The sequence below is a fragment of the Lepisosteus platostomus genome, chromosome 10 (assembly GCF_059453375.1).
Source record: "Lepisosteus platostomus isolate fLepPlt1 chromosome 10, fLepPlt1.hap1, whole genome shotgun sequence".
Classification (NCBI taxonomy): Eukaryota; Metazoa; Chordata; class Actinopteri; order Semionotiformes; family Lepisosteidae; genus Lepisosteus; species Lepisosteus platostomus.
In genome coordinates, this window is record NC_142620.1 from 18,009,376 (window position 1) to 18,025,465 (window position 16,090).

A 16,090-nucleotide genomic window follows, 5' to 3' on the forward strand; every position below is an offset into this window, starting at 1 on the left:
ATGTGTATTTTTTCAATATTCATTTTTTAATCTTTTTATAGTATGCATCCAGTTCTTCTGGTGGGGAGAGCTCATGCGAGGAGGGTCGAATTCGACGACCGCCTCACCTTAGACCATTTCACCCACGCACCATTGCCCTGGATCCAGACCTCCCAACACTAGTCTCCAGTGACCCCGACTACTCTTCAAGTAGCGAGCAGTCCTGTGACACAGTCATCTATGTGGGGCCAGGAGGTGCTGCGCTTTCTGACCGAGAGCTCAGTGACAATGAAGGTCCTCCAGCTTTTGTTCCTATCATCCCCTCACTAAACCGGAAACGTTCAAAAGAAGGCCCTTCAGGGCCACAGAGGACTTTTGATCGGGACCACTTTAAGTGCAACACTTTTGCCGAGTTGCAAGAGCGTCTGGAGTGCATCGATGGTAGTGAGGAACCTTCTGCTTTTTCGGTTGAGGAACATCTGTTTTCAGTGAATGGGAGTCAGGCTGCCACCAGGACTGAGAGTGGAGCATCCAAACCAGGGAAAGAAGGAAATGTACTTGCCCCATGGACTTCTGTGAAAGCCGCAAATCAAGAAAGCCTTTCCCCTAAACGACCCCCCTGTTCTCCGGCTACTAGCCATCCATCAAGTAGCTCTTCCTTAAAGTCCAAATTGGATCATTCCAAATGGCCTGCTGGGGTATCAGAAGGAGAACCCTTGGATAATGTGAACCGAACAAGTGCAGATGGAGAAAAAGTGGTGGTCTCTGATAATTGTACAGGTGTATTAAAACAAAATGTCACCATGTTGCAAGAGCAAGCTTCTGAGCCTGTAGTGCGGGAAAAAGTCTATTTAAACAAAAGGCCGTTGCCAAAGCCTGCACCACCTCCTCCTCAGCTAAAAGAGTCTAGAAAACCTTGTCCTGAGGTGGAGAACAGTAGTGCAACCAGGACACCACCTGTGGGGATGAGCCACCAAGCTCTGAAAAAAACAGAGTCCAGGAATTCTCCAGTGCTGGGTATGGACCAACCCACAAGCAGAACTCCCATAGAAGTGAGCCATTTGCGCTCAACCTTGAGGGGAAAGTGTTTTGATAGGGATATACTGACAACCACAGTAACGCTTCAGCAGCCTGTAGAGCTGAATGGAGAAGATGAGCTGGTTTTCACCGTGGTAGAAGAGTTGTCCATTGGTGGTATAATAGACAATGGACGACCTTCTAGCATAATCAGCTTCAATAGTGACTGTTCCCTGCAAGCCCTTGCCTCAGGTTCCCGTCCAGTAAGTATTATCAGTAGTATCAATGATGAATTTGATGCATATACTTCCCAAGTGGCTGCCTCTGGAGTTAATATTGAGGTGGTTACCCCCTTACCAGAAGAACCATTTGCCTGCTCTGGCAGTAGACGTTCTTCTATCAGTTCCTGGCTCAGTGAAGTGAGTGTGCAAACTTTGGAGACTGAAGGCAGCCAGTCCTCAGACAGCTTTTTACCTAAGTATTTAGATCCTAAAGGTACCTTCTGTTTGGATTCTCTTGGCATGTTTCATAAGGAAATGCTTTCCCCACAAGACTTCAAGAGCTCTATGAATGACAGCGGCTTTTGCTTCTCAGAGTTAGATAGTGATAGTGCTGCTTCCAGCAAGCTTTCCTTGAGTATCAGCAAGTGCCCGCCATCCCCTGAGTCTACCAAAGCAGCAGCCAAAAGTTCCAAGTCAAAGCTAGCCAATACTCTCAACACTTCCCAGGTCCCACTGGTTTCTCAAGTTGCTCACTCCAGTCTTCCCAGGAAAATGAAACCTACCTCATCAGTCACCCAGAATAACAGTAGCAGTCAGAATTGCCATGAACTCCACCAACAGGAGGGCAAGTCAGACGACCCTTGGCTGCGCCTAGACAGTCATTTAGATTCTAAAATGACTGATTCAAGTTCTCCTGGCAAACTCCCTAGGAATGGCACAAGTGTCCCTGCCAAGAAACCAGGTGTGAACAGCAACAGTGTGCCTCGTCCTCCCAAGACACAGGTGTCTTCCTCATCCCAAAGGGTGGTAGATGGGTGTGAAAAATCAAACAGCAAAAAATCGGAAGCTCCCAGCAAAATGCCACAGCTCAAAAGAGGGGCTACTACACTTGGCACAGTTCCAGTTATCCACAGTTCTTCAGATTCCAGAAGAAGTCAAGATAGTACTTTGGGAATGGGCAGTCTGAAATTCTCCTCTTTGGGGAAAAAGACAAATGTACAAAAAGCTAGCTTGCTTCCAAAGCCCGGTGGTACCTCACCTCCAGCTCCTCCTGTTCGCAAATCTAGCCTAGATCAGAAGAACCGGGTTTTGTTGCCACCCAGTGCCTTAAAACCTGTAGGACCAGATGCAGGAAAATCCACAGCACCCAAGGCAACAGCTGCAGAAGATGAGTTTGAGGTGAGGTTCAAAGTTGACTCCAGTAGTCACAAAACATCTAGCTTAAAGTCTGACTATGGTTCAGCCAAAGCCACATCAAGTCTGAAGCAACGTACAGCTAAAACAGACACTGGGCAGTGGTATGGCAGCCAGATGTCTCTTGAGAGATGTGACAGCTTAACTTCAGTGGGTTCCAAATCACTACTTTGCAGAGAGAATAGTGGTTCCAGCTTGGGCAGCAACGGCAAATCCAGCAGGTCAGTGCCACGGCTTGGAGTGCCACCCCCTGCTTCCACCCCGACTGCTACCTCCCCACCTCCTTGTGCAGCACTGGGACCCTCAGGCAAGACTGGGCCAATCAAAGGCAGCGTGAACCCCAAGGTCGTCAGTATCAATGGAAACAAGACCCGCACTTTGTCAGCTAGTAGCTCTAAATCCCTTAGTTCCTCTACCAAATCTCTTGCCCCATCAACAACACGGACTGCCAACCTACCTCCCAATGGGAAGACGCCTCCTCGTTCAGTACCAGGGGTTAATGGGAAGCCTGGAAGAGGCACGATCATGGGTACAAAGCAAGCCATCCGGGCAGCTAATAGTCGAGTCAGTGAGCTAGCGTCTGGGGGCTCTGGCAAACACTTCAGAAGCTCAGGGGACTCGGACAGTGGCAATGACAGTGGCGTGAACCTCAGTGACGACAAGTCACCTATTCCAATGTTGCCTTCTCCATATAGCAAGATTACAGCACCCAGAAGGCCACAGCGCTATAGCAGTGGACACGGTAGTGACAACAGTAGTGTACTAAGTGGGGAGCTGCCTCCAGCAATGGGTCGAACTGCCCTATTCTACCACAGTGGGGGCAGCAGTGGTTATGAGAGCATGATTCGGGATAGTGAAGCCACAGGCAGTGCCTCTTCTGCTCATGACTCCATGAGTGAAAGTGGAATGTCATCTTCAGGCCGTACCAGGACATCCAAATCCCCAAAGAAGAGGTCAAATGGTGAGTGGTGCCAATTCTAATAATAATTCCATTAAGGATTTGCTGGAAATAAGTATCTTACCATAATTATTCTTGATTATTAATGCTGAATGAAAGGACACATTTTACCTTAAGCTGCCAACAAAATAATTAACACCTAAAATATAAGATAAATCACGTTATTATCCCTGTACAATTTCTCGCATTAGGAATTTGTCTTTTTGCATACCCCAGCTTGTTCTCCATGAGACACACAGACAGGGAGAGAGAAGCCTGGGGTCAGAGCACAGGGTCAGCCATTGTACAGCGCCCTTGGAGCAGTTGGGGTTAAGGGCCTTGCTCTGGGGCCCAACGGAGTAGAATTCCTCTGCCGGCCACAGGATTTGAACCTGCAACCTTCCAGCCACAGGCGCAGATTGTCACATAGATTCCAATGCACATAATATCTTTTGTTGGGTTTTTTACATTTTATTTTAATCTTCTAATAGCATTTTTATCACAACATTATGGAAGCTGAATTTAAAAGTGGAAATCCCATATGGATGTAATTAACTTAACAGCTGATAAAATGAAAACATCTCAAGATTCACTTTGATGCTCTGTGCTAAAAGGTGTTCTAATTACAACTACAACACTGCTTTTGATGAGCTAATATGTGACGTTTTAAGTAAAACACCCTTTGTGACAAATGGAAGGTAAAGCAGTAACTAATGGAGACTATAATCCTACTGGACTTTACTACTTCCCTATAAAAAGCTTTGATTTAAACGTTATTGAGAAACAGCTATAAATACCTTCTGATTGCTTTTTGAAAAGCAGCCCTGTGAGTGTTTGCTGATTCAGGCACAGTGTAGTTGCTTTATGGAACAAGTGTCTTGCAGAATGTATCTACAGTAGGTTTCTGTTTTGATACAAAGGAACATGCACTTATGTACTGTATATATTTACTTGTCATGGTCTGTTACAGTGGCTTACCAGTTGGACATTTTTCTTTAAAATACAGGCTGCTTAGTATTAGCACAGAGCATGTCAGCTTCTCCATGCACATCCTGCATCTCCCATTTATTCTACAAATCAATAGCAACAGCTCTTTAAGATTGCACATATTTTTCAAAAAGGTATTACCTCTCTGACAGGTTGAATTTTTTTTCCTTTGGCCCAAGGCAGTTTTTCTTAGATCTATAGAGAAGGTGTACTCTTTAAATTTCAATTGGATTTTTGGATTCTATCAGTAGTTTGCCTCCCTCCTTCTGAATGCTTGATGCATTTCTGCTCACTTAATACCTTTAGTGAGAAGAATGACAGTTTCAGGCGAGCCAACTGCTAAATGTATCTTGTAGAGATGATGGCACTTGGACAATGAAAATAAGAACAGCATGCCTTTGTAATATGGACTTAAATTTTTACTATGTGTCAGACGTTTATTTCTATGTCTTTATTTTGACTCTTAGAACATTGTTTTAGTACTGGTTCAGAAGGTTCATGCATCTTATTGTATTTCTTCTGACTAGCACTATGAAAATAGATACTGTACCCATGGAAAAAGTCACCTAAAATTAACGTTGTCTAATTTAATAATTAATCTCTGTGTCATGTGTTACAGATGTACAGTTTATCTACATTACACTTTAGACTATATGCAGGATTCTGTGAAGCCATAGATAGATTCATATACTATTACTCTTATCCAAAAATAACATGCATGAGTTTTGATTCCTGCAATTGTGATACACAGCCAGTAACTCTTAAGTGCTTTCATAAGTTTCCTCATGAAGCCACAAAGTTATTTCTGAAAACCTTTATAAACCCTTGGAAGAAGTGGTTTCCAGATTTTAGATCTGTATCCTTAGCATTCATTTGTTCCCATTCCTGAACACTATTAAAAGAGCTCTTTCAAAGTAATCAAGACACCTCTCCTAAAGTCTTTCATTACTAAGCCTAGCCTATTATTGTTCAGAGTCTCAGGCTGAAAGTACCTGTAGATCCATATCCACTAAATAAAAAAGCATGATCAAGTATTATGAAAATTAAGTCAAAACTAGAACACTGAGAACTGTAAAATGAGAACCTGTTGAGTGTAAACTAGAAATAATGATACCATTTGCAGTTGCTACTCACTAGTTAGTTAGTTCTTAGTTGTTAGCTTCAGACTGAAAACCCATAGAACAGACTTCCCTCTAACTCAATGAGTGTTAGAGGATACATTTCTTTTAAGTATTATCATTTGTCACTAAACTGTGCTATGCAAAAATGCAACTCTCTGTATCTAATTATATATATATTTAATATTTTATAATAGTGTGATCTCTCTACTTTTTTGTATTTTTCCATGGTTTCTGATAAAAGGTCTCCAACGGCGGCGACTGATCCCAGCACCTTTGCCAGACACATCCTCTCTGGGCAGGAAGCCCAGCACCACAGGTCAGTGGGTGGACCTACCACCCCTGCCTGGGACTCTGAAGGAGCCCTTTGAGATCAAGGTCTATGAGATTGATGACGTTGAACGACTGCAGAGGCATCGACATGAAGATCCAACAGAGGTGAGCTGGCATTTCCTACAGACTGAGAGCTATCCAGAGTTACAGCATGCCTTTGACACAATGTGACAAACCAGCCATTTTGGTTGATTGTCACTACAGTTGGCTGTCACTTTCACAGTGTACGAGCACAATTTGACAATTCCTTGATTGTCAAAGCTTTCGCTCTTTATTTTAAATATAGCTTAATATGTTGCTAGGATAATTTAAAAAAAGTATTCCATTACCACATGTAATGCTAGTGCTTGCCCAACAATAATTGAACTGTAATCAAGCAAACAGAATGGTTTTGTTGAGAGAATACATTAGGTCTTCTTGCAATCATTTGGCTCTTGTTATAGAATACTGGGTGGATAAAATGTTTCGACTATTTCTGCCATCAGAATCATAATGGAAAGAGCTTACATTCAAATAACTGTGACCGCAACCTGCAGCCATATACTGGTTTGGGTGACTCTAAGAGAGACTGGAATTGCTGTCTGTGAGTAATTAGTTTAGTTATAGTAGATTCGTGGGATAGTCAGGGTGTGAGATACATAAAACATAGAAATATGTTCTAGGATTTTGTGATAAAGCTTGCTGCTTGAACAAACTTTATGGTAATGTTTCCCTGGGTCATTAAGTCTAAAAAAAATGGGAGCTGTGAATTTGAAAAAAATATTTATATGGTGGCATGATTTACTTGTAATTAGGACTAGATTATGTTTTGTGCTTCCATGAAGAACCCAGAATGTCCTCCTCCGAGGTTTTATCAGGTGTTGCATTGGCCTATATTTCTCTGTAGCCCTTTGCCGCAACAGCTATGACGGCACATTTACCTTTTTTGCACATCAAGAATTACAGATGAAACATTATTTATTATTTATTCCTTCTTGTGACTTTGCCTTCTCTCTTCTGTTTTTATCTGCAGCCATTCCAGGATGTTGAAAAGGTATGTTCAGAAACGTGTTGATATTCTAAAATAATTTCTTGCTGCGACAGACCTTGTTTTGACTGGGTCTTGGGATTTAAAGCACTATATCACTTCTGTTACTTTTGTATGAAATGAAGACTGATCTGGTATGTTCTTGATGAAGGCATATTGTGCAACAGGTCATTTGAGAGTGAGAAAGTATTCTCTTTTTTAGACAAATGCTTTAAGAATAAAACTAAGCATAAAAATGTAAGAGCTTCTTGATGATTTAATTAGGAATATACATTATGTATAACTAACATATTGTTTAGTAATAATATAAGTATATATCTGGACTATGGGGTATATTGGAGCTTTTTTATCTTACTATTATTAACTGTTTTATAAAATTAATGTTACTATCTAGGACAAGGATAAGTCTAATATCTATTGTTCTTAATGTGTTTAGTATAAAACCATTTTATATTTAATCCTCCAAAGTTTTTTTTTCTAAAGGCAAGAAACTAGGAATTAATATGAAGCTAGTTTAGCTAATTTAATGTGGAATTAAACAGTCTTATGTAGGAAGATCTATCTCTTTGGAGCTGCTGGCTTTCACTTAATTGGCTCTAATATAATAAGCTTTAATGCTCACAATGCTGTCTTCCTCTCAGATAATATGAAGCAACTGGGTAAAATTTAGCAGGCGTTGTTCCCCAAGTCCATATGGCTCCTGGTGTTTCCGCAGGGCCTGCTGTATTTCAACACCAAACTAAAGATGCTTGAGAGACGGCAGCAGCAGATCAGGGACGTGAAGGCAAAACACGAGATGTTGAAGGAAGAGCTGGAGAACACAAAGCAGAGGCTGATGATGGATCCTGGCAAGTGGATAGGAGAGTGTGAGTACATGCACATAGGCCTTTTCCTTCCATAACATTTCAAGAGCTATTGCCTAAAGACAAGTTTTAAATTACAGATATGATTTACTTCTTATTTTTTTATTCTCGACCTCTAATTTGTACTACAAAAATTAACTTAAAGGGCTGTATTGCTTCTGTATTGCAAAGGAGACACCCTTTTGTACGGTGTTTTGTGCTGGATTTATGAATGAGAAAGAATGCGATCAAATGCTTTTTTAAAAAAAACAATCTGCATAGTACTGTTCAAAACGCCTTAAAGGGATGCCGCTGAATTTTATTATCTTGTAAAACAAGCATGAGGACGAAACAGGATTAAGTTTTAAATAGATTTTAATGTCACAATGAAAAGTAGAAAAACATTGTTTCTGCTTTGGAGCTTTGTGTTTCTTTTTCTTTTTCTTTGTGGCCTTAATAACATTGTGGAATTTCCTTTGCGGCTTGCACACTGATGCAGCTTCCCATTTAAGTCTTTTACACAAGAGTATACAAGAAACGTAATTTCCATGTTGGGAGCTGGATTCTTTCAGGAACTGTTGCGTGACATGTCATTAAATTTAACAAACTTTGATCATTCGTTGATTTCACAAGCCCTGTAGCTCTAAAGAGAAGAACCCCTTTCCTTGTTATATGTATGGCATATCCATTTTTGTATGTTTCAGACATTTTTAATTATTTTGTTAAATCTGTAATTAAAATTTAGTTGTCATTTTCTACCATGGTTTCATGCTGTTTATATAATTTTCTCCCGTCTTTATACCCATCTTAACATCAGGCAATATTTTTAGTTATATCACCTCAACACATTTGAGTAAAGAAGAGTGTTTGAGGTGTCTCTGTCTCTGGTTCCTTTCCTTTTTCTGTCTTGCAAATTAGTCAGCTACTTTTACTGGGAAAAGGGGGGAACACTCAAGCTGCAGCAAAGCCACGTATGGAAATGAAATCCCTCTAATACTTGAAAAAGTCAAGGCGGTAAAGGACTAAACCTGCTGTCTTCCAACCTTTGCATCACTCCATTTGCCAAATTAATATGGAATGTCAGACAAGTTACCAGCATTCAACTTTGCTTCAGTCAGATACATTTTGTGGGTACATTTAGACTGGTATATTATTGCAGTAAAGGAACAATTAAATGTAGTGTTTCTTTTCTTCTCTTTTCAGCATGGAATAAACTTTTACTTGTTCCTTTGCAGCCTACACATGCTGACACAGCTGCCTACTTGAACTATTTCATTGCACTAGATGCTTTAGAGGCTGTGAAGTGGCCCCGCTACTGTGAATATCCATAAAGATATGCCTTCACATAGTGGACACTTCTATTTCTCTCTTAACTATATTGTATACATAAGGAAAAGCTGAGCCTAAACAAGTCTTGGAAATAAATACATCACGACTATAAAATCAAGCAGCAAATCTGCTTAGACTTACACACTCACACTTATACCTGACAATATTGATGCTCTATGTACCTTATATTCTATTGTGTAGCTGTATATTGTTCAAATGTAACAGCAGAGGAACAGCAATGGGGTGTGGCATAGAAAAATGTCATCCATATTACTCTTGAAGTTATCATCATCCCTGGATGGATTTCTGAAGGAAAGTTTTTTTAAAGGGAAACATCTTCATAGGCAAATGCTTCTTTTACCAAGTTGACAGCTTCTTTTATCAGAAATTTATTTCAGATGACACTTACCATTCATGCAATTAAATATTGTATTAAAAAATGTAAATTATATGTATTTTGCGTTAATGCTATGATCAGTATAAAGTATTGTAGCCCACGTGAACTAAAAATATCCATTACACAAATTTCAGATAAGCAGCTATAGGGTTAAAAATACTGTGAACACCGTTTCAGATTTTCTTCTGGATCTTCAAAGTACAATAAAACAATTAATGTGTCGTGGTACAATTGCAGCATTGTATGAATGTTGCAATTGATAGGGCTTTGTATGTCAAATTCTCTTCTTGATGTTAAGCTGTCAACACTAATAATATCAACACTAATATGTGCCCATTACTGTCATGGCAAATACTGATTTGAGTGCATCATTTCATTAAACAGCTTTTAAATGCATTTGAACTTTGCAGTAAACTGTGAAGTACACACTTGTCTGTAGAATAGATTGTAATGCCAAGAAACAGTACAAGTGGGGAGGTCTTTTGAAGTTATGAATGAATTGAGTGCCAATGAAAAGAAACTACTTAAATCTGAGTCAAGACAGGGGTGCCCTAAGGTCATTCTTAGAGCTCCAAGTTTGCAGAGCAGATAATTTTTGACTTTCTTCAAAAAATGACATTATAAAGTTACCAGTAAGCTACAAAATGTTATTTCTTTTAAATTTTAAGTCAGGTCTAGGTCTTTGCAAATTACAATAAGTTGAGTTACCCTGCAAAGCCCCACATTTGATCTTAAAATCTTAATGGATTATTCTATATACCTTTTTTAATGAGAATTTAAAATATACACAATGCATGGTATGAGGGCTGACATCTTGAGCTTGATAGTAATTCTAAAAAATGTGTCTGCAAACCAGCAAAAGAAATTAAGACTTACAGGACCATAAAACTGCATCAGGATTATGAACTTTTGGAAGCAGTTTTTAAAACACACAGAATAGTATAAATGTGAAATTTAGGCTCGATAGCCCTAATGCTTATGTAAATATTAGGTGTATCTGAATCAAAAATGGCAAAACTTGGAAATTTATTGGGATCTCACTTAAACTCTGAAGAGCAGTAGTTACTAAATATATACATATATAGCAATCTGTAATGATTTCAGACAAATAAAGCAAGGTTATGCAGACAAGTTGTCTTCTGATCATGGCTGCAGCGACTACAAGACGATTTTGATTGAATAAATATGGCAAATTAGAATTTTAACAAATTTGGATTTAAGTATATATTATATAAGAAATTTGACCATATCCAAATATGAGAATATCAAATCACAGGTACATGCTTAATAGGCTCAATACATTAATTGACATGTTCAGTGAAATTAAGGAAGACCCAGAACCCCGAATACGGAGAAATAAGGTTCTGCCATCAGTGGAGAAATGCTCTGCAGTCTACATTTTCTTGCATCAGACCTTTCTCAGGGCAAGGTCCAGTGGCTTCAGTCCTTATTTTGTAGAGTGCTGATGGTGGAAAAGAGTTCCAGAGATTCCAATGTTAGTGTGTATAGATTGTCCAGGGTCTTTCGACCCTGACTTTTTAAGTGATTTTCTTCCTTGTGCTTCCAAATATACTGCCTTTTTAAATTTCCTCTAAAGCTCTCTTACTAAGTCCAACTGAATGTGCTTTTTGTAAAACTATATTCCGTGTTTTATTCTGTTGACCTGGTGAAAAATTACTTGTAGCACATCCTGCTTAAAAAGAATTCTAGTTCTATGTTGGAAAATTTCATATTTTGCTTCCTAGTGTTCTTTTTGAGTGTCCATTGTTTTCTGGAGCATGTGGACATGCAAGGTTGACTCAAACCAGCAATGTATTGTGCAAGACATGTAATTCACTGCTAATTGCAGTAAGTGGTATTTATAATTTCTACATTGGTTGTCTGCAGAATTACCTGTTTTTCAATTAACATTTGAAAATCTGTCATTAGTTTGATGCTGTGTTTGCTTGTACTAAGCATGCACATTGTGTGTCATTTTCTGGTCATTTTTTCTCTTTAGAATTTTCTGCCTAAATCTCATGTTGGTGTCATGTTTCTGACTTTAACAGTAGAACTGTAGGATTTAACAGTGAAATTTTATATGTGCTTCCTATATATGCTTGCTTAAAATTTGGAGAATTCTAGTGAATATCAAGCTATCTGAACATTAGAACTGTTTTTAAATAAATGGGGATTAATAATGATTAGAATTGAAAATATTACAGCTATGACTACTGCTTGTCGGTTCAAAATGGACCCTTTGTCTACTTCCAGGTAGAATACCAATGAGGTTGTGCTTGGTAATTACTAATGAGAAATACATTTATAAGATAATTGAAAGTTGGAAAGCCAAAGCAGGGACGTCTGATTAAAACTAGCACTGTATACATTACTCCAGTCCTACCTTATATTACATAATTGTTTTATTTCTATAATGGAAGCGTAAACCTTTCAGTTTCTTAAAATATATCCAGCATTTCTGTAAATTGGAACTTGCAAAAAAAGAAAATGTTTATCTATGAGGCTGAGGCCTAAGAATACAAAGTTCAGTCTGCCATGTCTTCATGAATTCACTCAAAAGAACTGAAAAATATGCATTTTTTAATTAAAATCTTTAGTTGTCTGAAAATCAATGGTGTTATTTTCACGCAGAAAGCTCTGGGGGTAAATACTGGATTATTTGTGCTTAGTCTTTTGTGTAATTGTATGTGGAAACGATTTAAAGTGCTTTCTCACATTTCTGCCAGACAGGACATTTACTCTTCATCTGTTCCTCTTGTCAAGATGAAACCCATGATCAAAACAGACACTCTATATAAATCGCCTTTCTTTCCACAATGTGATTCAAAGGGCAGTGCGCCTTAAAGGGATCATCCATGGAACCTATTTCCACAACTTTCAAGGTCTTTTTGACCCATATAGGTTGCGCCTTATAGCTTTTCTTAATATCAGTCTTGAACGGACCACAATTTCAGACTCTAATGCCACAAGAGAGAGTACAGGCATCTTGATTGTGCTTTGTGCATAAAGCAAAATTGTGGACTGGCTTATGCTTGGTTTTCCTTTTGTCTTTTGAGAATCTTATTCAGTAATTTTATATTGAAAATGTCACTCATAATTTAGTTTCAAAACACTCACAAAGGAAAATGTCTTCTTTTGCAGCCCTTTAAGTTTACATGCAGTATTACAGTGCATTTTATGCAAGCCATAAAATTCAGGAGACTATTCTGATCTCTGTTGGATGCATTTCATTATCGTGTCTCACTTTTATCTTGCAGTTGAGGTTGATCCGGACCTAGATAAGGAATCACAGGAGTATTTGGAAGCCCTGGAACAAGTCACGGATGAGTTGGAATACTGTGTCAACCTATGCAAGTCACGAGTCATGATGGTGACCTGTTTCGACATCGGGGTGGTCTCCAATGTGCAAGACGGTCCGCGGGAAGTGGAGGTGTGAAAGGATGAATTGGAACAAGTGGAAAAGAAAGGAACCGGAAAGGTGCCAACCAGGAAGAAAAGAAGCAAGCAGTGAGCCCCCAGCCCATATGAAAGTTAACAAAAACACAAATGCTTAGAGGGTCTTGATTTGGAGGTAATGGCGTTTTTTCCTATTAAGGAAATCTGGTGCCTCATACCCTTAAACTAATTTGGATGGAGTGTGACTCATCAAGCCGCAAAGCTTTTCTGTTTACTGCATGGCGAGCAAGAAGCGCAACACAAAACAAAGAAGATACATTCAATGAGACCTGAAAGTGCCTTTTTTTCTTAAAGACTGATTTTAAGTACATATTTTTTTGGTATTGGTGCTAGTATTTAAAACCAGCATACCTAAGCAACCCCTAAACATATTCCTATTGGAAAAAAAGCTTATTTTATATTGTATTGTATAGTGTATTTATATGATTATACAGTATGTAAAAAAATATCATTTTAGGTTAAAAAAAGCATAAAGAAAAAATAGAAGCAATAAGATAAATATTATTGCATCTCAGACTTTGCCTTTTCTCATTTAAAACCTCAGTCAAATTATGTCCATTATCATTAAACCTTTCAAAAGTAAGGTTTCTTTTTTATATATTGTTGTTAATTTTGTAAGGAGTTTCAAACTTACAGAGGCGGATCTTTCTGCACTGGTTTGTTGTTGTCACAATTCCAGTTACTGTCAGAGTGAAATAATAGCTGCCTATTTGCAAATCTCTTTGGTACAGAACTGTTGAATACAATGTGTTCCTGTATCTCAGTTGCCTTGAACATAACTTCCAACAGACCTTAATTACAGTGGGAAAAGATGCTGTTTTGAAGACCCTGCAGTCTTGTTTAAGATCCATCTGTGGAAGTCCGTTAATCTCCACCAGAGCCTTCTTTACAGTGTGCATCACAATAGGAGGCTGTTTGATTCATGATGTGACAAGACACTGTGTTGGGAAAAAGTACACTTTGAAGTCACCCTGAAATATATCTTTATAAATATTTTATTTGCATGATGTACTGCTAAATTCTACAGGGCTGCCAGGATATAACTTTGCTTGGAAGCATACAGAAATTTTACTAGTATATCTTGATAACCATATAAGTCAACTACGAAACAGTGGAATTTATGCCTTTTAACTTACTGCAGTGAGTTAACAAGGGTACAGATGAGATACAACCAGAATTGCAAGTCTAAGCCCATGGTGGTGGTTTACTGCACTGAAGTGCTGTTTTGCTCTATGCACTCCATCACTCTTGCTCCTTGTAAGAACCTCAAAACTGATAGGGAAAGCACAGTTTTTTGTGTGTCAGTCATGCCCAGCAAAAGCAGCTGCTGGCTTCTGGCCAAAGTAAAGTGTCAGAGCATGAGCTTGGCTTTTTCTTCTGACTGTTTTTTTTTAAAGCTCAATTGCTGCCTATAGTTCTGAACAGGTAAATACATTCTGTACTGCCTCTTCTGCTAAAGTTAGCCTCAGAACAACTGTGACATGTTTTGATAACTGGCAGTTTTCTGTCTGACTTTACAGTGACAAGGGCATGCCAGTAATTACTGCCGGAATTTAAGTGTTTGAGTGCAACAATTCAATGGGAACTCTCATGTACTGGCTTCTCAAACTAAGGGGAAAAATCATTTCAGAATTTTCTGCAAAATGTAGCTGCCAGTACATTTTTTTCTACAATAAAACGTTTTCAGACATTTAGGTTATGAACCAATTTGTGATATCCAGTGGATTATTACAAAGCTTGATTTTGTCCTGTTAAACGTTCCTGATATGTTTTTGTTTTTTGTTTTAAGGAAATATCTCTCAGGCCCTTTCTTAAGATGCTGCATGAGATTATTTTTAATTATTATTGTGTTTTTTTTTTAATTGAAGCCCAGTTCTTTTCTATTGTGTTTAATAACATGAACTGACAATTTGCCAAACTGAAGATTTCTTTAATTTAGCAATGTATGTGATGTCACATTTCATATCAAATCATATTTTCTAATGTGGTAATTTTTTTTTGTATAGGGTTTTCAGATCCTTTGTATAAATGTATATTATGGCATCTTGCATCGGCTTTTATTTGTGAATAAAAGATATGTTTCTTCTTATTACTGTGTTCTTTGAAGCATATTATTAAGAAAGGTCTCATAGGAGGGAAGGCCCATCTTACTCTTTCTGTTGCTGGTAGCCAATTGATCCATTGGTCTTGGTTAGCAATTTCTTTAATGATTTCTTCAAATAATTGAATTGTCTTTAACAATATGCCTGGAGAGTTTGTTCCACACACCTCCAACCCTTTGTATAAAGAAGCAATTCCTGTTTTTCCATTGTAAATGCACTACCCCTTAATTTCCATATTTCTGTGTTTCATTGTGAATCCTGGACTAGATTAACATTTTCGACGCGTTTTAGGGTTTTGAAAACCCAGTGCAATCTCTGTTTAAGAGTGAATTTTTCAGTTTTTAATGTTGTTGTCAGGTACTTCAAAATTTCCAGATCATCTGTATTCCCTTTTTATTTTGTTTCTTATTGCATATTGTTATAAGGCTGTTGGTGCAAGAGCTAGATGTGATGGGCCAAGCAAACGTGCAGTATTACCATATGAAAAGTCTAGGCCTGTAGATCCATGGTTTGGCTGGATCAAACTTGGTCTTCAGTTGCACAAGTGATCTTGGCAGTATTCTATTTCGGGTTAGTGAAGAACAGGGCACTGTTCTCAGGGCACTGAGCAATAGCAAGTATGCTCTTCTTAAAGAGGGTTTCAGTACATTAAAATACCAAGCACAGTGATAACACAGCTCTGAGTCATGGGCCAAAATGAGTTCTGGACCTCAGGATTTTAAACACATATGTAACTGCCAAATCAAAAGTATCTGCTCTTAACTTAAACATGTTTTAAACAACTCTTGTTCTTTTTAGATTTATTAGATTTATATAATTTATTTAAATAACTGTGCTTGCACATTGTTTCTTTTAAATGGTTGCTCAGAGCTCTCTGGGGTTTGTTCAAAGTAAGCTGTGAAAATGGTATTGTGTAAAAAAAAGCAAAAAATGAAAGTCTTTCATTCCATAATTAAAAAAAAACTGATTTAAAAGTAAAATGATAGTAAACACATCATGCCTTGACAAAGCATATTTTATATTTCTAATGCATTATTATTTTCCCTTGTTAAGGCCTTGATAATCCATTTTAATGTTTTCTTTCAGATGATATACTATCCGGTAAAGTCAACACACTTTAGTTTGCAATTGAAACCAGAGCAGCACAGAAA

General features: G+C 38.2%; 1 protein-coding gene across 4 annotated transcripts in view; it reads left to right on the forward strand.

Moving 5' to 3' along the window:
- The window catches only part of kif26aa (kinesin family member 26Aa), a 132,385-nt gene extending 117,459 nt beyond the window's left edge, over window positions 1-14,926 (forward strand). For all 4 annotated transcript variants that reach the window (XM_088648541.1, XM_088648542.1, XM_088648543.1 and 1 more), the window contains 5 exons: window positions 42-3,372; window positions 5,698-5,891; window positions 6,799-6,819; window positions 7,529-7,679; window positions 12,639-14,926. In XM_088648541.1, coding sequence (XP_088504667.1) covers window positions 42-3,372; window positions 5,698-5,891; window positions 6,799-6,819; window positions 7,529-7,679; window positions 12,639-12,817 — 3,876 coding nt within the window. In that variant the 3' untranslated portion in view covers window positions 12,818-14,926. The remainder of the gene's footprint in view (window positions 1-41; window positions 3,373-5,697; window positions 5,892-6,798; window positions 6,820-7,528; window positions 7,680-12,638) is intronic.
- The last annotated feature ends 1,164 nt before the right edge of the window (window positions 14,927-16,090 follow it).